Raw genomic sequence first — 21,941 nt, forward strand, 5'->3', positions numbered from 1 at the left:
TATTCGCCATGTTCGCCATTTAAATGTCTAAGTTAATAAATAAAAAACTTTTAATTTAAATCAATTTTATTTTTACGTCAAATTAAGTGCACGAGAATTAATAAACGATTAAAAATATATATATATATATATATATAGTGTCGATATTTTTAAGAACATAAAATTGCATTCTTTTTAAAACAACCACAGAAGTTTTTAATTAAAAAAGAAAATTGGTTAAAACTCATGATTTAATAAAAACAAACAATCAATAGTTGTATTAATAAGTTTAACAGTATTCAAACGAATTAATTATTAGCGTATTCTATGGTAGTAATAGAATGTGCTGGCAAATATAATATGTTTTGTTTGAGGCCATTTTTCAGATTAACTGATCTAGCTTGACCGCTGAAAAAAAGCAACATTATTTGATCAATGATAATTAAAAAAGTATAAAAGTATTTACTATTCAATGTTTACACTTTGCATTTTAAAGTACAATTTTTCTATTTACAATATTCACACTAATACATAATTTCTACTTAAAATATATATCTTTAGATAACACACACACACACACACACACACACACACACACACGCACGCACGCACGCACACACGCACTCACGCACGCACGCACATGATCCTCTGTTCCTAAGGTAAACAAATTAATCCTTGTGTTATAAAAATCTATCTATAAATATATATAAATATAAATAATAAACCAAACTCAGGCGGGAATCGAGCCTTTAGCCCTCGGAGTAGAAAACAGGGCCTCTACAAACTGCATCAAAATCTAGTCTAGTAGTCTAGCCAAATTAAATTATAGTAATAACTAAGTTGAAGTGTTTTCCGTACGCGATATAACTGTTTACTATTCAAAACTAAGAATAGGTTGTATATAAAATTGATTTATGTGTAGGTATAAAAAATATAATTTTTAAAAATACTTTTATTTATTCATTTTCTACAAAATAGTTAAAATAAATGAAATTTAAACGTTTAAACTGCAAGCAATTTACTTGCATCAAAGAGAATCAAGTTTCAACAATCAAGTTTTCGCTAACATAGGGACTATTTAGGCCAACCCTTAGGCAAAAGACTGGCGTAAAAAAGTTTGACAAGGGTGCAAAACTCTAAAAAAGTCCTATCGAGTTTCTGTTTACGTTTAAAAATATGTAGCTCTGGGGCTAACTACATGATGTATCTACTTATTTTTTGCTGTTTATAAATATACACAAGTCCCTTTAGAATAATATTTGATACTTACTTATTATAAACGACAACTACAGTAGTATTCTTCGGAGTTAGGAAAGCAACATGACGCAACGACGAACTTAGCAGCTGTTTCTTCTCTACAACTTTTATTCTCAATGAACCGCGTGGTATAAATTTTGAGAAATGTCCCATAGCGTAGTACATAGGCTGCTTCACGAATTCTTGTTTCTCTTTATCTACTATTATTGGAGAATCGACGTTATTTCCTTCCCAATTAGGTCCCCCTTTCAAATCAAGACACAAGTTCCAATCTATCCATCCCACTAAATTGTAGTTCAGATCCTAAAAATAATAGTCAAAAAGTAATAACTACGCCATATAATATAAATTTCATTGCTAGATACTAATGATATTTTGTAAGATGTAAAACAGGATGTTTCTTGCAAACGATATTATCATGGGATAGAGATACAGTACCTACATACCAAAATAACGGAAATTCGAAAAACATTAAACTTGTTAAATAGCAGATTTTACATACATATACGTACTAAGAACGTACAATAAGTATTTATAATGATAGCATATTTAATGTAATGCACGCATGTTTGGGAAAAACTATTGTATTAAACAACTGGTAGTTGATTTTTATACTGTCATTGGTTACCAAATGTCCTCATACATACATACTTCTAAAATATCCTCTATGTACGATTTCGCTCTGGTCCACGAACCAAGTATTACTTTCTGCAGTTGCCACGGCGCAGAACCTTTAAAATGTAAAAAAAAAATATGACGTGACAAATGTATAAAATTTTTTTCCTTCTAAAAATGATTTTAACAAAACGCACCTAAGGTGTGCGCCGACTCCGAGATGCGACTGGAGTTTACTAGTTTATACCTTAAGAACAATTACAGTGATCTTTTAAAATATATTTATCTCTTTCTCCTTTAAAGGGAATTGCGCAGTAAAACCTCACTTTAAGGGCAGGTCTCACTATTGTTTCACACAATTTCCATAGCTGTATATTCATCGCTTCATATGAAATAAATTTTAAAAAAATTATACACACTATCTACGGGCACCTATTCTTTTTTAAATGTACAACAGATACCTTTCACACATATATGAAAAGATACGTATTATGGTAACTGATGTAGCAATGATCGTAAGAAATATCCCATTAAAAATGTGAAATGAGAGACAAAGTGAATTTGTGTGATGCACCGTCCTCAACTTTAATATCTGAATGGGTGCTAAATTCTGAGTTCACTCGAGTTCACTCGATGTTGAGCTTGAATTATTCAAGCTCAACATTTGCCGCGGCAATTGGTCACGTAAGTGTACCTATGTCGCTTCAGCCTGTAATATCCCACTATTGGGCATAGGTCTCTTTCCCCATGTAGGAGAAGGATCAGAGCTTAATCCACCACGCTGCTCCAATGCGGGTTGGGGGATGTATTCCCTACTATAAGTAAAGATCGCTATCAGGTGTACATGATAACAACCGGGACCGACGGCTTAACGTGCTCTCAGAGGCACGGTGAGGGGATCAAAATGACTGCACATACACCCAGACAACGGCAAACATGTGTATGACTAATACAAATGTTTGTCATGTGCGGGGATCGATTCCGCAACCACCAGTGCAAACGACACAAACCAGTGGCGTGACCGTTGCGCCAACACGTCGTCAGGTCAGGTCAACAGGCCGCGGTGTACCTTTTTAACATGACTAACAGTTTTATAATCATCCAGTAATATGTATACCTTCGCAAGCTTCAGTACCCAAAATGAATTTCTCAGGGTGTGTTTTCGTTACTGTTTCGAATACAAATGCTGGTACGAACTTGTCTGTGTAGTAGTGAACACCGATTCCATCAACGTAATCAAGAACTTTCGGATAATATTTCATCATCTGTAAAGAATTGTATTTATATACATAAATTTACTGGTCAAATAAACGTTTAAAAATGAACAATAGACATTTTAATGAGATTATTTGTGTATTAATTTTTTTTTTTGTTAAATAAGAAAATATTTGGAAATTGTTACTGGATTTGATCAATGTAGTCCCCATCAAAGAGGTATATCGTATGAACTGTGTCATTTTTAAACGGTTTTATTTAGCTCACCCCGTTTGTTTTATTTTTTATTTATTATTTATTCTTGGGTCAAATTTAGTAATTCAAATTTCACCCTCTTCCTGTCAACCGATTAATCTGAAATTTTGTATACACTTTGGATTTTGGTGACAATACAATTATGTTTATTCATTATCATTATAAATTCAAGATGGCCGCCGCTACAAAATGGCGGATAATTTATGTTTTATTAATCCCATCAATATAGATATCAAATGAAAGGGCTCAACAAGCAGAATACAATATACTATAAAAAATTGAAATCCAAGATGGCGGCCGCTACAAAATGGCGGATAACGTAGGTTTTATCAATCCCATCAATATGGGTATCAAATGAAAGGGCTCAACAAGCAGAATACAATATACTATAAAAAATTGAAATACAAGATGGCGGCCGCTACAAAATGGCGGATAACGTAGGTTTTATCGATCCCATCAATATGGGTATCAAATGAAAGTGCTCAACCAGTATAATCAATGTACTATATAAAATTAAAATCCAAGATGGCGGCCTCTACAAAATGGCGGATACCTTAGATTTTATCAATCCCATCAACATGGGTATCAAATGAAAGGTCTCAACAAGTAGAATACAATTTACTATGCAAAATTGAAATCTAAGCTGGCCGCCGCTACCAAATGTCTGATAACAATTTTTTATCAATCCCACCAATATGGGTATCAAATAAAAGGGCTTGACAAGAAGAATACAGTGCACTATACAACCTCAATATTTAAGATGGGCCTTGCAATAATGAAGCACTAAATGAATTAAACAGAATGCGAAATAAAAACTAAAAACTAGAAAATAAAAATAGGTAAAAAAACTTTTTAAGTTAAACGGTTTTATGTTAAACATACATTGCAATGTTTAAGATAAATGTACTAAAAACCAAAAAATAATAAAATAGATACAGTCGTGGGAATTATAAACATATGCATAGACTAGACTAAAATAAAACCGTGGGGCACGTCAATTGAGACATGGAGTGTATAACTATTGGAATTTCCATGAGCAAGAAAATAGTAAGTAATTTCCTCACCGTCTGCGGGCCAACTGCCTATTTTAACGACGAATTAAACGATTCTTCTATCGCACATTAAGTCGATAATTTGTAGACAATTGACGTGCCCCACGGTTTTATTTTAGTCTAGTCTATGCATATGTTTATAATTCCCACGACTGTATCTATTTTATTATTTTTTGGTTTTTAGTACATTTATCTTAAACATTGCAATGTATGTTTAACATAAAACCGTTTAACTTAAAAAGTTTTTTTACCTATTTTTATTTAATTGGGTTATGTCACTCAATTAGCCGTGAATTACTACTTGAGCGGCTTTATTACAACAGCTTTATTGGCTTTATTACAGCTTGAGCTTGATGTTGAATTAATTATAAAAATATATATTATGTTGGGAACAAATATATGCTTACCAAATTGAACCAGTAATAAACTGTAATTCGTTGGTCATCGCCAGCAATTATTTTGATGTTCTTATACTTCGAATTTCGTATTGTAGGCCCCAAATTATTCGTTATCCATTTACCCTAAGCATAAAAATTAAATAAAGAATGTTTTTACAACGGAGATACTAATTGACATTCTTTACAGTAACTTCATCTTTATTAGTACAATACGAGGAAAGTGTCATCGATCAGGTAGACTTAAATGTAGAAGATGAAAGGGAATTATTCATACATATATATTTATTTTTGGTGTGATACAAATAATATTTAATTCATAGGTGTACACATTTTAATACTATAAGTAGGTAAGTTTAGATCTCACCTACAAATTAATGGGTTCACAGAGATAATACTGCAGACCGTAAGTTTTTAACATGTAAAACCAGGGCTTGGTAACGATACCGATAACGTTACTCTGACGTCACTAAATAAAGATATTTTTACCAACACTTTTTTTTATTTACACTTTCGCACACCAATACAAGGTTTTAACAGTATTACAAATGATGTATAAAAATAGAATTTGCATCAGTTGCAACAGGCGACCTTATCGTTAATACAGCGATCTCTTCCAGGCAACCTTTGGGCAGAGGACTAAATAAGAAGTGTGGGATGGGGCGCAAAAATGTTATGTAACATAGACATGAACATATTATATTCACATACGTACATATAGATATACCCATATATATACATACACATTTACGAGTACACATACATATACATACACAAATACATATATAAATCTATAAAAAGCTTGATAAATTTTGTACTTAAACTCACTGACAGGTTATACTCCCTGAAAGTTATATAGGTATATTCGCTGACCTCGGCACACGATGAGACGATGAGATCGAACCCTTGTATGAGGATATATCAAAAGTTATACATGCCACTACTTCGGTCTTCTACAACGTGGTTATGGGAGATTTCAACGCTAAAGTGGGTGTACAAGACCGTAACGAATTGATTATCGGACCACAGGGATTAGGATGCAAGAATCGCAGGGTGCAGAAGCTTGTCAACTTCCTCGAATCAGAGGGTCTCTTTTTGATGAACTCCTTTTTCGAGAAAAAGTCCCGAGGGCGGTGGACATGGCAGAGGCAAATATTCAGAAATGTCTCAGTGGTTAATACGTTTAACACCGGCAGCGATCACCGGTTGGTACAGGGCACTCTAAATATAGTCGTACGCAAAGAGCGGACCCGCTTGATGAAATCCATTCTCCGACCCACGCCACCCCAAATACAATGAGGATCTGAGCAGATTAGGATATAAATTATGTAATGACATTATATGTTGATAGTAGAAGTTTTTTTTTTAAATTTGATAATAATATAATTTTCTTAATCTGCTATTTTCTGTAAATCCTTCCATTTTGTAACCATATTGTTAGATTGGAGATCGTTTTCAGTGAAGTTTTTTCAAGAAATAAAAAACTAATGACTGAAGTTAATATTTTTTCGTTTTACCATTTCCGTCAGATCCCATCCGAGTGAATTAAACTTAACAAATGAGAAGACGCCATTAATGGGCTCGTTTGTTGTTGTTATGCCCCACACAGGTATCCCCGACTGATCATATTTTTCAATAAATCTGTAAAAAAATATAACAGTGTGATTAACGTATTGTAGTAGGCTGTGTTTTCTTAGTAATGTACAGTAAAATGCTTTCGCAAGGCTATTAAAGGTATAGTGGTTAATAGTAACCGCTTTGCGCAACGTACCTACACAAATAATAAAATTAAAATGCACAACCACTTTATTTTAGTGGCGTAACTTTTTTTATATTCTACATAATATGAGGAAAATGATTTAATTGTATATTAAAAAGTATTAAAATTAAAATCAAATATTAAGAAAATAAAAGAAAATTGTTTAGTTTTATTATTAAAAAAATACATGTATGTAGTTAGTATTTATTAATTATATTTTTATCCACAAAATTACGAGTGGTGCTTGTTTTAACTGGTTGTAGTCGTTTCATTGTTAGTAAGCTTTTAAAATCGTTATATTTATAATTTAAAAAGTGCACGCAACTAACAAACAAACAAACAAACGAACGAACGAACACAAACTCTTGAGCTTTATAATAATACTCGTAGGTTGGGAAAAAAGTCCTAAAAATTGCAATAAAATCTTTTTAGTTGTATTGTTTGCTACTGGCTCGTTTTTATACGATGAAAAGGTGAAATTTTAATAATGAAATTAGAAAGTAAAAAACAATTTCCCGTTATTTTTCATTTGCTTTTCTGTCCGCTAAAATGGGCGAATCCAATCAAGAAATTTAATACATTTTAAAATTTTATTTAATAAAAAAGGGAAAAATGTGACTCAAGCTGCGAAAAAAAATTTGTGACGTTTATGGACCTAATACGGTGTCAGTAAGAGTAGCACAAAATTGCCTTTTCAGTCAGGAAATTTTGATGATAAAGATGCATTTCTTCTTCTGATTCTGGGATATCTGGCGCGAACTTGGGGAGGCCTATGTCCAACAGTGGACTACAGTAGACTGAATTGACTGACTGACTGACTGAGTGTATTGTGGGATCATGAGCTTCTACCGCTGGACTAGACTATCAATTCGGATTTCTACTGTAAGCAGCTGATATTTAAGCAATGAATTGAGAAAAAGCGGTCAGAATTGATCAGAGGTGTGGTCTTTCATCACGACAACGCCTGACCACATACGTCTTTAGCCTCTCAACAAAAATTAAAACAGTTTGACTGGGAAGTTTTAATGCATAAACCATATAACTCTGATCTTGCACCCTCAGATTTTCATCTGTTTCAGTACTACATACAAGATAGCGGCAAGTTATTAAAGAAAATGGCAGATATAAATTATAATTTATATTAATAAATTTTATAAAATACTAGCTGTGCCCGCGGCTTCGCCCGCGTTGAAATTAGTGTGTCACAAATTTTTCCCGGCAAACTTCCAGTGAAACTCTCATCAAAATCGGCTTAGCCGTTTCGTAAACCTTCCTCATGGTGAAACCGCATGAAAATCCGTTCAGTAGATTTTGAGCGAATCGATCACATACACTTTTAGGGACTTTGTTTTATATTACACTAACTGTTGCCCGCGACTACGTCCGCGTGGTTATGAAGATATGTATTACTATCAAGATGTTTAACACAAATTATTTTTTTATTTTAGTCACTTGAAATGCTTTTCACACTAAGTAACTTTTTAAAAGGCATAATTTTGTATAATTTAATAGTTATTTTTATTAAACCTCTCTATACACCACATTTTAAGTATTATTTTCAGGCTGTATATGTTTCATACAAACTATTAACCCCAATTAAACCCCCTTAGCAGTGGAATATAGTAAAATCCGTTCTTAGCGGACGTCTGCTAACTATAATCTACCTCCCTGCCAAATTTCATCTTTTCCATCCTGGATGGTTGGACCATCCAGCGGTTTTTGAGTTCTCGTGATGAGTGAGTCAGTGACCTTTCTCTTTTATATATATAGATTACGATGCATTATTTGGACACCTCCTCACCATTTTTAGAGCATACGTTTTAAATTTCAAGTATCTTACTTCAAAAACATAGGACTTTCATACAAACTACCAACCCCCATTTTACCCCCTTAGGAGTCGACTTTCGTAAAATTCGTTCTTAACAGATGTCTACACCGTATAAGGAACCTACCTGCCAAATTTCAAGTTTGTAGCAGTATAGTTTAGGAGATTTCGTGATGAGTGAGTCAATCTACCATCCCCCGTTTTAACCCCAAAATGGAGTTGCTTTCTAAAGATACATTGTTTGGACACCTTCTCACTATCTATAGAGCATAAATTTTAAATTTCAAGTCTCTTACTTCAAAAACATAGGACTTTCATACAAACTTCCAACCCCCGTTTTATACCCTTAGGGGTCGAATTTCGTAAAACCCGTTTTAGCGGATGTTACGCCCTATAAGGAACCTATATGCCAAATTTCAAATTTGTAGGTGTTCTAGTTTCGGAGATTTCGTGGTGAGTGAGTAAACCTACCATCCCCGTTTTAACCCCAAAAAGGAGTTGATTTCTAAAGATACATTATTTGAACATCTTATCATCATCTACAAAGCATATATTTTAAATTTCAAGTCTCTTACTTCAAAAACATGACACTTTCACACAAACTTCTAATCCCCGTTTTACGCTCTTAGGGGTCGAATTTCGTAAAATCAGCTCTTAGCGGATGTTTACGCCCTATAAGGAACCTACCTGCCAAATTTCAAGGTTGTAGCTGTTATAGTTTTGGAGATTTCGTGATGAGGGAGTCAACCTACCATCCCCTGTTTTAACCCCAAAAGGGAGTTGATTTCTAAAGATACATTATTTGAACACCTTCTCATCATCTAAACAGCATACATTTTAAATTTCAAGTCTCTTACTTCAAAAACATAGGACTTTCATACAAACTTCCAACGCCCGTTTTATCCCCTTAGGGATCGAGTATCATAAAATTCGTTCTTATTGGATGTCTACACCCTATAAGGAACTTACCAGTCAAATTTCAAGTTTTTAGCTTTTATAGTTTCGGAGATTTCGTGATGAGTGAGTCAACCTACCATCCCCTGTTTTAACCCCAAAAGGGAGTTGATTTCTAAAGATACATTATTTGGACACCTTCTTATCATCTATAGAGCATACATTTTAAATTTCAAGTCTCTTACTTTAAAAACATAGGACTTTCATACAAATTTCCAACCCCCGTTTTACCCCTTTAGGGGTCGACTTTCGTAAAATCCGTTCTTAGCGGATGTCTACGTCCTATAAGGAGTCTACCTGCCAAATTTCAAGTTTGTAGGTGTTATAGTTTCGAAGATTTCGTGATGAGTGAGTGACCTTTCGCTTTTATATATATTATAGATTACTTTGAATTTCGAAATACGTAGAAACTTTTTTACTGACCTAATAATAGTATAGATGGTAATAGTAAAATAAAACTTACTAAACAGTTGACAACGGATATAGCAGTACTTACTTTAAATGATAATCCGCATACGTCTGATAATACTCAACCTTAAGCCGGCTGAAACCACCATACTCGTGGCGAGTTTTCATCCAGAGTGGGGGTGACCAGGTCGTGGCCACGATGTGTACGGGAGCCGTTGAGATATTCATAATAGATTTTATCATTGGTATCTGAAATTCATTTCATAGTTATACTTTACTTTCATTACCGTGCTAAAACAAATAAACGTCGAATTATTGTACCTAGTACACTAATAGTACAGATTAGATTAATTAATATTAGATGATCTAAAAGTGCTCTTGATTATTTTTGAATAAAACAAATCATTAAACAATCATTTTTATAATGATTTTAGGTTCACGTTAAATCATTATTATTATTTTATAAGAAAAACGTGCAGTAATGACTGAGAGTACTTTACAAGTAGTTCGTTGTGTACCTTATACATGGTGTCTTCAGGAGCCAGCGTGTAATTAGTAAGATGTGTATCATTTTCAGGCAACTCGTTGTAGGCATATGTATGGGTGGAGAAGTCTGTGCCTCCAATGGGTACTCTTAGCATGTTGTACTCGATACCATTCTTGCTGAAGTAAGAACTTAAAGGAAAGCGATAAAGGGCCATTAATAATTTACCTAGAAACTAATTCGAAAATATTCCGTCTATAAGCAGTATAGCAGGGGTTACCCTGTCCAGCCTAATAAGGCATAGTTAGAGTAGTAGTTTAGCTGGTAATTTAACCAGTGAAAGAAGGTGGACGAATGATAGAAATAAGTAGCATGCAGAATGAAAGTACGATATCTAATAATATTATACTAGCGACCTGCCCCGGTTGCAAAAACTATCATTGTTCCTCTACTATATTATGCACGTATAAACCTTCGTCTAGAATCACTCTACTAAAATAAACTGCATCAAAATACGTTGTGTAATTATAAAGATCTAAGCATAAAGACAGCGGGAAGCGACTTTGTTTTATACTATGTAGGTAATGATATATTACTCCATATATTATTATATTAATTTTAAGTACGTAATTATCACTTACACAACAGAATATTGCTTTACTTATTTAACGGGTATATTAGTGATTTTGAGTTAGACAAAAGTCTAGGATTGTGAGTTTTTAGGTCTAGGTATATAACTGTTTTAAAGACGATTGTATGTAGGTGTATTTACATAATTAAGTACTTGAGTTTCTTTTTTAAATAAGTAAAGACAAAATCTTAACATAAATTTTTTTTATGAAACTATTTCGTAAGTACTTTATATTACCTTTGGAAAACCATAACAAAATGTTTCTAGATAATTTAAATATATTAAATTGTTACACCAAAAATTACAATTCGATGTTCCACTAGGGGAAAACTCGCTTCACGTGCTACAATTAATAAACCTTACAAGTAAGTATCCATCATGATTACCGGAGAAGATATTCTTGTAAAACGGGAGATAGACTTTTGTAGTTAATCGCAGCCGAGTCAGTTACTGCACCTCCGAAGCCTTCAATTGTCTGATACGTAGTATTTGGAAATAGTTCCAATGTCGTCGTACAGCACGGTTCTGATAAAAAAGTGTACATTACATAACTTTTATCAAACGTACCTACTATATCTTTATCAGTTACAAAAGTATGTTAATTTCCGGTGATAATCACTAAACTGTGTATAAGTATATCGAGACTGTTTAACCTATCCCAACATATCTAAATAGTGGTAAAAAAAATCATATACATAAAAATAAATCGCCGAAACATATGTTGTTGCGCATAACTTCATAATGACTGCACCCCACTGGAAAACCCTTTTTTTTTATTCGTTATTATGAGGACATGAACTTCATCATAAAAAAGAGATACAAAATTCAAGTAGTAAAAGTACGAAACAGAAAGCTATTGTTCATGTCCATAATTTTGTTAAATTCTATAACTATGCTTTTAACTTTTCTGTCTGAACAGTTAACGACTACTTAGTTAAATTTTTTTTACACAACTTTGTCGCATGAAATTGTGTCGTTATCAACTTACCTTTTGCTTAGTATGAATAGTGTGTTAAGTACCTATAAAACTAATCAAAATGATGCGTATCCAAACGGAAAGAATATATTTTATAAGCTATAGCAATAACGTAAAAAAAAAAAAAATATCAGGATAATATGAATATAAAAATTCTGAAATTCAAGTATTTAAATTGATTATTGCATTTTTTGTCAAAACAATACAGTATACCGAACTTACATTTAACATACTTATGTACATAGTTCCTATTATTATTTTTTGCAGCTATTTATATTTTTGATTCGTCAGTCGCTGAAAGAAACTTACCGGAACTATTATATGCCCAATCTCCGCTACCCTTTTTAAAACGTAAGCCATCCTGTAATTAAAAAGAGATACAAAATCTATATTTATACTACGATCAGAGGCGGCTTTACCTATAGTGCAGTTGGCACAGTGCATCCGGACTTCGGATTTAAGGGGCCACCAAAAGCCGCATACAGGGGTCAATGTAACGGTGTATGTTTAAATGAAAAAAAAAAAAGAGCGCAGACTTGTTTGATTTAAAATTAAAAATGAGCCAAGGTTTTTTTTATTGGATACACATTAAAACTACTGAACCAATTTTAAAATTTCTTTCACCAAAAAAATCCTTTATCACTCACCATTAGTTACATTGATTATATTTTAACAAGCTATATCGGATAGGCTAAACTGCTGAAACTACGTTCTGTTTTTTTAAACAAACGAGTTTCAAAATTTTTGTCTTGGTTGTTATTGGTCCACGCAATCAACATAGTGTCCGTTTCACACAAACGCTGTTCTTATATGCACATTGCACACTCATTTGACTCAGCGACTACCTGCGCGTAGCACGTGTTTTAATAAGTAAACCAGAAGATATTATTGTTTGTGCGTGAGTCATGGCAGACATACAGTATTTAAGGGTACTAAGCGCCCTTTGCAATGACCAGAAAAACAAAATTACATTCAATTTTAAAATTTAAATCATTTCAAGATTCTTATTGTAATAGATTTCTTCTTTTAAATATATAGACTAGCGCTTGACTGCGATCTCACCTGATGGTAAGTGAAGATGCAGCTAAGTTGGTGCGCGCATACCTAGAAGATGCCTATTTACTCTTGATTTGAAGATACCCAAGTTATAATTAGTTGAAAAAACGGAAGTCGGAAGGGCATTCCAAATTTTTGCAGTGCGTATTAAGAATGAGAAAGCAAAGCTCTTAGTGCAAGATCGTGGGATTTCAACCACTTAGCGGTGTAGACTCATGGGATGCCTTGCAAATCGGTGGTGGTAAGGTGATGGTGGAACCAAATTTTATAGTTCTTGAGCACAGTCTACGAAATATATCCTGTAAAATACCGACAAACAGGTAACCGATAGCCGATGGTAGCTGATGTTCCAGACTTTGAAGTCTAGAGTTAACTAGCGGTTCGTCACCGCTGAGTCTTTTGGCGCGTCGAGCCACAGAATCCAAAGCAGCAAGCTGGTATTTGGCAGAGCCAACCTCAATCGGATACCTCTTTCAAAGCCAAATTTATATGTTCAACCAGAGCCTCTCTATTCTTAAGAGTTTCAGCCCCACTAGCTCGGGGGCTGGATATGCATCTCTCCGTAACATATTGAAGAGAAAAGATCACATATTGAAATTACCCTGACAATATCAAGTTTAATAGGAATTGATACGGAGTACAAGGTAAACATTTTTACTTAATCAAAATGTTAGGTTATAAATAAATAAATATCTACACAATACACCACGGTCGTCTGTTCCTAAAGTAAGCAACTTAATGCTCGTGTTATATAGGTATACAGGAGACAGCCGACTGGTATAACTACATAATTAATAATTGTGTTTGCGCGCAAACGAAAAAAAAAAACCGACTTCAATTACATCGACAAGTAATACAACGCAGATCGACGAAAAAATAGTCAAGCAACTACGCGTTATCAAAGATTACTCAAAAGTAGTTATCAGATCTCGATAAAATTTATATGTGATCACATAATAATAATAATAATAATAATAATAATAAGCGTTTATTTCAGACGTGTCAACTGAGGTAGGGCACAGCAGGAATTTCCTGCTCAAAATATGGAGCAGCCCGACTGGGGTAGTACCTCGACCTTACAGAAAATCACAGCTAAATAACACTGTTTTCAAGCAGTGTTGTGTTCCTGTTGGTGAGTAAGGTGACCAGAGCTCCTCCCTCCCCCCCCCCCTATACATGATGGCAGCACAGACTACGCAAAGACTACCTCAGGAGGGTACCGGTCGCAATAGCACCGGAGAATCCCTCTCTGGACTTCTGGGCTCAGGACCTGCACCTGATTCCAGAAGCCTAGGCAGCCCCGCGAATTCTGGGGGGGGCAAATCTGTGCTCAAAACATTAACTGCCTGGGGTAAACGGAGCAGACGGCAGAAGTCCCCTACCACTATGACTGTGGATTTCTGTAACATCAGAGGGCTTCATACTAATCTTAACGCCGTCCACTACCACCTCCAGACGGCGAAGCCGGCCTTGCTCTTTTTGACAGAGACGCAGATAACCTCTCCAGCTGATACCTCCTATCTCTCCTGTCCGGGGTACAAATTAGAACACTTTTTTGTACCGCGGGCTGGAGTTTGCGCGTACGTCAGAGAGGATGTCTGCTCTCGTCGCCTCGGCAGTCTTGAAGGTGGGGACCTCTCCATCCTGTGGTTGCGCATAGACAGCGACGACCATCCCCGCGTCTATGCCTGCCTATATAGGTCCCACAGCGGTAACGACGAAACTGATCGACTCATGGAGCACATACAAATGGCTACAGACACCGTGCTACAACAGATCCCATCCGCAGAGATCGTGATACTTGGTGATTTCAACGCCCATCACACCGAGTGGCTCGGGTCGCGTACAACCGATCATGCGGGAAGATCTGTTTACGACTTTGCCTCAGCATATGATCTGACACAATTAGTAGCATCACCAACGCGTATCCCTGATGTGGAAGATCATACGCCTTCCCTGTTGGACCTTCTGCTGACGTCTCACCCGGACAACTATGTAGTTTCCGTGGACTCTCCACTTGGCTCGTCGGACCACTGTCTGGTCCGGAGTTCTGTGCCAGTCACACGCCCACCATGGCCCCGCTTTGCGGGCAGCCGACGCGTTTGGCACTATAGGTCAGCTGATTGGGATGGAATGCGGTCCTTCTTCGCATCCTACCCATGGGGGCGAATCTGCTTTTCGCTGGATGATCCAGACATCGTTGCTGATTCTGTCGCCGAAGTGGTTCTGCAAGCCATGGAACTTTTTATTCCGTTCTCTGCGGTGCCTATAGGCGGCAAATTCAAGCCCTGGTTTGGTCGACCTTGCAAAATAGCTGCACGCCATAAGCGGGAAAGCTACCGAGCTTGGGCTAATGCGTCGATGTCCCAGGATGTAAAGACCAGCGCATTAAAAAAGGAGTATAACTTTGCCTCCAGGTCCTTCAAAAGAGTCATCGCTGAGGCAAAAGCGGAGTACGTGGGCAGAATTGGGGAGAGATTGGTTCGACTTCCTTCGGGAACTCGTGCATTCTGGTCACTCGCCAAAGCTGTCCAAGGGAATTTTTGTAAGCCATCCCTACCATCATTGCACAGGAGGGACGACTCGTTGGCCCACACCGCGAAGGAGAAGGCCGATCTTTTAGGCTCTCTTTTTGCGTCCAACTCGACTTTGGATGATAGCGGAAAAATACCACCGACGATCCCTCGGTGTGATACAATAATGCCGGAAATAATTTTCCAACAGAGCTCCGTACGCAAAGCCCTTTTTTCGTTGGACATCAATAAATCGAGTGGGCCCGATGGCGTCCCTCCGTTAGTGCTACGAACTTGTGCTCCTGAGTTGGCACCCGTCCTCACGCGTCTTTTCCGGCACTCTTATTCATTAGGCGTTGTCCCACGCTCGTGGAAGATGGCTTTGGTGCACCCGATCCCTAAGAAAGGGGACCGCTCAGATCCGTCCAATTATAGACCAATTGCTATAACTTCCTTGTTCTCAAAGATTATGGAATCCTTAATCAACTGCCAGCTCCGACGGTATTTAGAGGAGCACCAGCTGATTAGCGATCGCCAATATGGCTTTCAACGGAGTCGCTCGGCTGGTGATCTTCTAATATTCTTAACTCACCGATGGGCGGAGGCGGTTGAGAGCAAGGGAGAAGCGCTGGCGGTTAGTTTGGACATAGCGAAGGCCTTCGATCGGGTGTGGCATAGGGCACTTCTAACAAAGCTACCATCCTATGGGCTTCCCGAGAAACTATGTAAATGGATCACCAGTTTTTTGACAGACAGGAACATCAAGGTCGTTGTTGACGGTGCATGCTCGGACCTCAAGTCTGTCAATGCTGGCGTTCCCCAAGGCTGTGTACTATCACCTACTTTGTTCCTCCTGCATATCAATGACCTGTTACAAACTAGTGGCATTCATTGTTATGCGGACGACAGCACCGGGGACGCCTTATACACAGGCCGTCCTAATATTTCTCGGGAACAAGTCGATGAGTGTCGGAACAAACTTGTGTCTGAAATCGAGTCTCTTTTAGCCAAAGTCTCGCAATGGGGACGACATAATCTGGTCCAGTTCAACCCCATTAAGACACAAGTTTGCGCGTTTACCGCAAAAAAATCACCCTTCGTCGTTCCTCTCGAATTTGAAGGCACTCCCCTAACAGCCTCAGCCAGTATTGGGATACTAGGCGTCGACATATCGAGCAATGTGCAATTTCGTGGTCATCTGGAAGGAAAGGCTAAACTAGCCTCGAAAAAACTTGGTGTGCTCAGTAGGGCGAAGCAGTATTTCATGCCCTGCCACCGCCTACAATTATATAAGGCACAGATCCGGCCCCACATGGAATACTGCTCTCACCTATGGGCTGGGGCGCCCCAGTACCAGCTCCTTCCATTTGACCGTGTTCAACGCCGAGCGGCTCGAATCGTTGGCGACAAGATTCTCTCCGATCGGCTCGATTCTTTGGCGCTGCGTAGAGATGTCGGGTCACTGTGCATCTTCTACCGTATTTACCACGGGGAGTGTTCTGAGGAATTGTTCGGACTAATACCTACAGCAGAATTCCACCACCGGACATCGCGTCAAAATTCAAAATTTCATCCACATCACCTCGATGTCTGGAAGTCTACGACAGCCCGATTTTTGCGCCATTTTCTGCCACGCACGACCCCTCTTTGGAACCAGCTACCACCTACGGTATTTCCGAACAAATACGACCTAGGGACCTTCAAAAGAAGAGCATATTCCTTTTTTAAAGGCCGGCAACGCGCCTGCTAATCCTTTGATGTAGCGGGTGTTTGTGGATGTTGTTTTCACTTACCATCAGGTGAGCCAACTGTCCGTTTGCCCCCTCTTCTATAAAAAAAAAAAAAAAAAAAAAAAACGTGTACATCCATAGTATATTAGTGTGTTAGTAACAATATTTACTTATAATCTATGTTAGTTATTGTTAGTAAGATGATAATAAAATAAAATAAAATAATCATTTTAGTTGGCCCGTCATTGTTTCTATCCAGTATTTTTGAATAGAACAATCAGGGCGAGCCGTGATTGTCCTCAGGATGCTGTTGTTGCTGGCCCTCATGCGCCGCAGCAGAGACGATGCTTTTTTACGCATAATCGCGTGAAATCCATCAACCCGTGCATCCGCGAACATTCCTGAGGCGCTGCAAAACCGCGGTAGCCGCAACAGCACTCTGAAGGCATTATTATACTGAACACGTAGTGCGTTGTAGGTTCGACGCGTGTAGGTCACCCACAGACCACCCGAGTAAAAGGACTGACAAAAAGCCCGGAATAGGGTAATCTTGACACCCGCAGTACCACGTGCGAACCTGCGTGCGAGCATATTGCTTCTCACCGCCAGCGCCCTACGCTCTCTCTCAATATCGTCATCATCATTCAAATCAGCAGTGATTATGTGGCCTAAATATTTAAATTTGTTGACTCTGCTTAATGCTGCCCCGTTTAAGGTAATTGTCGGTACATGACCCGGTAACCGTTTACCAGCCTTAAACACGAGGATCTTACTTTTCTTAGCATTGTACACTAAGCCGTGAGCCCTCGCATACGACTCGCAAATCTCTAGTAATTTTCTTAACTCTCCGATTGATGGACTCAGCAGCACCATGTCGTCCGCGTAGCTTAAATTATTGACGCATTGTCCATCGATATAACATCCTACATGAACGCTGCTGAGACCCTCAATCAGCTGATTGATGTAGAGATTAAAAAGGGTGGGAGAACTAAGTCCACCCTGTCTCACACCACACGAAAGGGTATACTCATCCGAAACGGCCCCCGCCCACCTAACCTGATTTTTTTGGTGCTTATACCAAAATTTCAAGAGTTCTGTACATTTCGCCGGCATACCCGTGCCCCTCAGCTTCTCCCACAGGAGCTCATAATTTACTAAATCGAAAGCTTTGGATAGGTCTAAAAAGCAAGCATACACCGGCGTTTTCCTCTGAGTATAATACTTGACAGTATGCTTAAGACTAAAAATAGCACTTTCTGTAGAGACACCTTGCCTGAACCCGAATTGAGCATCGTCAAGTTCCACATACCTACCGAGGCAGCCGTTAAGCAAACTGTCAAGCATTTTTGCAGCTGTAGTTGCAAGCGATATAGGCCGGTAGTTGCTCGTGTCAGATGTGTCACCCGTCTTATTTTTAACAACAGGTACTACAATTGTACGCATTAACGCTTCTGGTAAATAGGTATGTCCCAGACTACAGTTAAAAAGCATCGCAAGTATACGAGGCAGATGCTCGCCGGCATACTTATAGTGTTCTATACTTAGGCCATCGTGCCCAGGAGACCTTCCTCTCGTCATTTTAGTAATAATTTTAGACAGATCTTTTGCTAAAAACTGAACAGATTTCCCAGACACGGTGTTTATATTGCTACCCGATACAGAGTCCAAGAGTGATGTCACCGTGAAATGTTTTTTAAAAACATTCGCAATATCTTTTAAATTATGTTTACCCCCTACGCTTACGGGGATACTGGGCCTAATATTTAATTTATTTGTATCCCTCCAAAATTTTCCAAAATTCTTTTCCGATAAATCTGATGCCAAGACATCCATTTTTATTTGTTCTTGCCTGCCTTGACACCACCTTAATTTGCTTTTAAAATGTTTCCTACTTTCTAACATTTCTTCATAAATTTTTCCCACACGCGGTTTTCCCTGTTCCACCCAAATTCTAAATTTAAGCCGTGCCACTCTGTGTGAGTCTGCGACATACCTATTCCACCCGGCTATGTAACCATTCTTTCTGGGACACCTGCTGCGATACGTCGCTGCGGCAGCATCAGACAGAATGTTGATTACGGTGTCGTATATTTTGTCAATAATAGCCCTATGCTCAGAATTATTACAATACCTATCACAACAATTAGTAATTTCTTCCGGAAAGTTAATTTCTCTAAGCTTAGAGTTACAAATCTCACTATAATTTTGTATTTGAGAAATATTCCTTTCCCCCCACAATACTTTAGCCCTGTTGCCATTGGGCCGACAATTTGGTAACATTATTTTAGGTTTTACACAAAATAAATCACATTCTAGCACAAGTGGAAAGTGGTCCGACCAGTAGACGTCATATTTAATATATATATTATTTATTGTCTTACTAGCTGACTCTGTGACTATACAATGATCCAACCACCTTACACTACCATGCACATCGCTTATAAAGGTATAAGAATTTGAGTCTATTCCTAGATTTTTAACATCCGCACATAACCACTTTTGCTCAGCACAGAAATTAATCATCTCATTAAAAAACAACTCGTTAGGGTGAGCATTAAAGTCTCCTAAAATATAAAAAGATTCAACACCCGAGTTCTCCTCTGTTTCCATTATAGATCTTATTGCACTTAAACACTCCGTAAAAATCGGTAAATTTTCATGAGAACAGGTCGGCATATAGACACTAAAAACAACTATAGATCGAGTACTTACAGTTAATTTAACGGCGGCAATCCTAACGTTATCACAATCTAATACAGATACCTTTTCAAACGCACTTTTACGCCACAAGATCGCCACACCGCCGTGAGGACGGCCGCTGAGCAGTCCAGTCGATGCGTCAACCGCCGACGTTCCGGTGCACCCAAAGTTCACGTCCACCGTATTAAGTAAGGGCAGGTCATGGGGCAACAACCACGTCTCTTGCAGGGTTATGATGTCACACGACTGGCAAAGCGATCTTATGCCTTCAATAGACCTCTTAAAACATTTGCAATTAAAACTAATTATTTCATGTGCCGGTTTACTATGCATTATCCTTTGGTTGTTTTCCGTCATTATTTGGTTTATGTAATACCCGTTTTATATGCCCGAAGTTGATGAATTGCCGATACGATACTCCAATCGGCCAAAATTCATCACTCAAAAACAAATCTAATTTGTGTTTAGGTACAAAAATTTTGTAGGAATCATATTCTTTTCTCGTTTTCATGTTCATTTTTTCTATGGTAACATGAACATTTGATTTCTTTTCAATGTATTCTTGGATGTGACACACGGCCACCTCCTTTGAAACATTGTAAATATAAATTGGTACACTGATTTCTGCCGCTTTGAATTTTTCATTAATTTCGGTTTCAGCTTTCCCAGTTTTCCCTATAAATCGATTCCGCAATTTCTTTTTTTGAACCACTTTCCATTCTTCACTACGAGAACACTCTTTCCATTCACCGCTACGGACAATATCGGCCATTGATTTACGACCGGCCGCGAGTGCCGTGTGTCCGCTCACTAGTACCTCGGTAGGCGAGTGACTCACCGCTTCGGGTAAACGACCGTTGATCGCCTCTTCAAATGTGCGGGTAGGTTTTAGCTTACTCGCACCCGACATACCCTCAACAATATTATTTATAGGTGGCTGCGAGGAGATTCTTGGTGATGAGCTCTCGCCCTGTGCAAAATCTGTAGACACGTTTTGTGGTAATGTATTTAGTGGCATGGGCGGTAATCCCATGGGTCCACTATCATAAACGTAACTATTCATTAAGCAGGCTCCACGTTTCATGGTGACATTTTTATGATGATCATTCACTATTGGCGCATTTTTTAGAGCATCTATTTGCGATTTTAGCAACGTTATTTCTTCACTCGTTACATAACTTTCCTTAACCTGTGTGATATCTGACTTAATTTTTACGATATCTTTCAATAGACTTGTAACATCTACATGATCGAACGAAACCGGGGGTAGTTTTTGCAAGTCCCTGGCCACGAAGATAGGAATACACTCTGGGTCTGTATCCTTCAACAAGCATATGATGTCCTCAATCTCTCTTTGCGTTTTACCTTCTTTCTTACGGATTTTCTTTTTTGACTTCGGAACAACAGAATCAAACAACAGATCTTTCGCTGTCGTAATTTCATTGGGTGAAAAAGCACTCACACATATTCTACAAATACTGTCCTCGTCCATAACATCTATTTTATTGCACACAAAAGAAAGCACTTCGTTTATAACTATATTACATTTCGTACATTTCACTAAGCTAGACATCTTGCTTACGCGAACGATGACGCTAGACTGATAATAAACATCAGCTTTTGATTAAATTAAAAATTATCAAAATCGGTATACCCAGTAAAAAGTTATTGTGGATTTTCGAGATTTTCCCTCGATTTCTCTGGGATCCCATCATCAGATCCTGGTTTCCTTATGACGGTACCAAACTGGGGATATCCCCTTTCCAACAAAAAAGAATGATCAAAATCGGTACATCCAGTAGAAAGTTATGTGGTATAATAGAGCGTAGGTCGACGAAAAAAGCGTCAAGTAAAAACGCATTATTGGATATAACTCAAAAAGTAGTTATTAGATCTCAAATAAATTTAAATGGGACCAATTGGCACACACCACCTTTCGATTAAAACAAAATTTGTCGAAATCGGTCTACCCGGTCAAAAGTTCTGATGTAACATACATAAAAAAAAAAAAATACAGTCGAATTGAGAACCTCCTCCTTTTTTGGAAGTCGGTTAAAAATAAAACATTATATTGTATATATTATTAGATCTGTTCCGGAGTATAATTTTTAAGGATATTGGAGATATAAAATCAGAT

The 21,941-nt window shown here is 37.6% G+C and overlaps 2 protein-coding genes across 2 annotated transcripts; both read right to left on the reverse strand.

Moving 5' to 3' along the window:
- Positions 1-48: 48 nt before the first annotated feature.
- Positions 49-13,513, reverse strand: LOC123663685 (lysosomal acid glucosylceramidase-like). Its single transcript, XM_045598353.1, has 11 exons — positions 13,463-13,513; positions 12,115-12,166; positions 11,216-11,354; positions 10,233-10,389; positions 9,803-9,963; positions 6,286-6,409; positions 4,781-4,894; positions 2,969-3,116; positions 1,888-1,967; positions 1,250-1,539; positions 49-387 (listed from the first exon to the last, which is right to left on the reverse strand). The coding sequence occupies exons 1-11, from the start codon at positions 13,511-13,513 to the stop codon at positions 288-290; spliced, it is 1,416 nt and encodes a 471-aa protein (XP_045454309.1). The 3' UTR covers positions 49-287.
- A 6,616-nt stretch (positions 13,514-20,129) lies between these two features.
- On the reverse strand, positions 20,130-21,377 carry LOC123663686. Its single transcript, XM_045598354.1, has one exon. The coding sequence runs from the start codon at positions 21,375-21,377 to the stop codon at positions 20,130-20,132; it is 1,248 nt and encodes a 415-aa protein (XP_045454310.1).
- Positions 21,378-21,941: the final 564 nt, after the last annotated feature.

The sequence above is a fragment of the Melitaea cinxia genome, chromosome 20, assembly GCF_905220565.1.
Source record: "Melitaea cinxia chromosome 20, ilMelCinx1.1, whole genome shotgun sequence".
In the NCBI taxonomy this organism is placed as follows: domain Eukaryota; kingdom Metazoa; phylum Arthropoda; class Insecta; order Lepidoptera; family Nymphalidae; genus Melitaea; species Melitaea cinxia.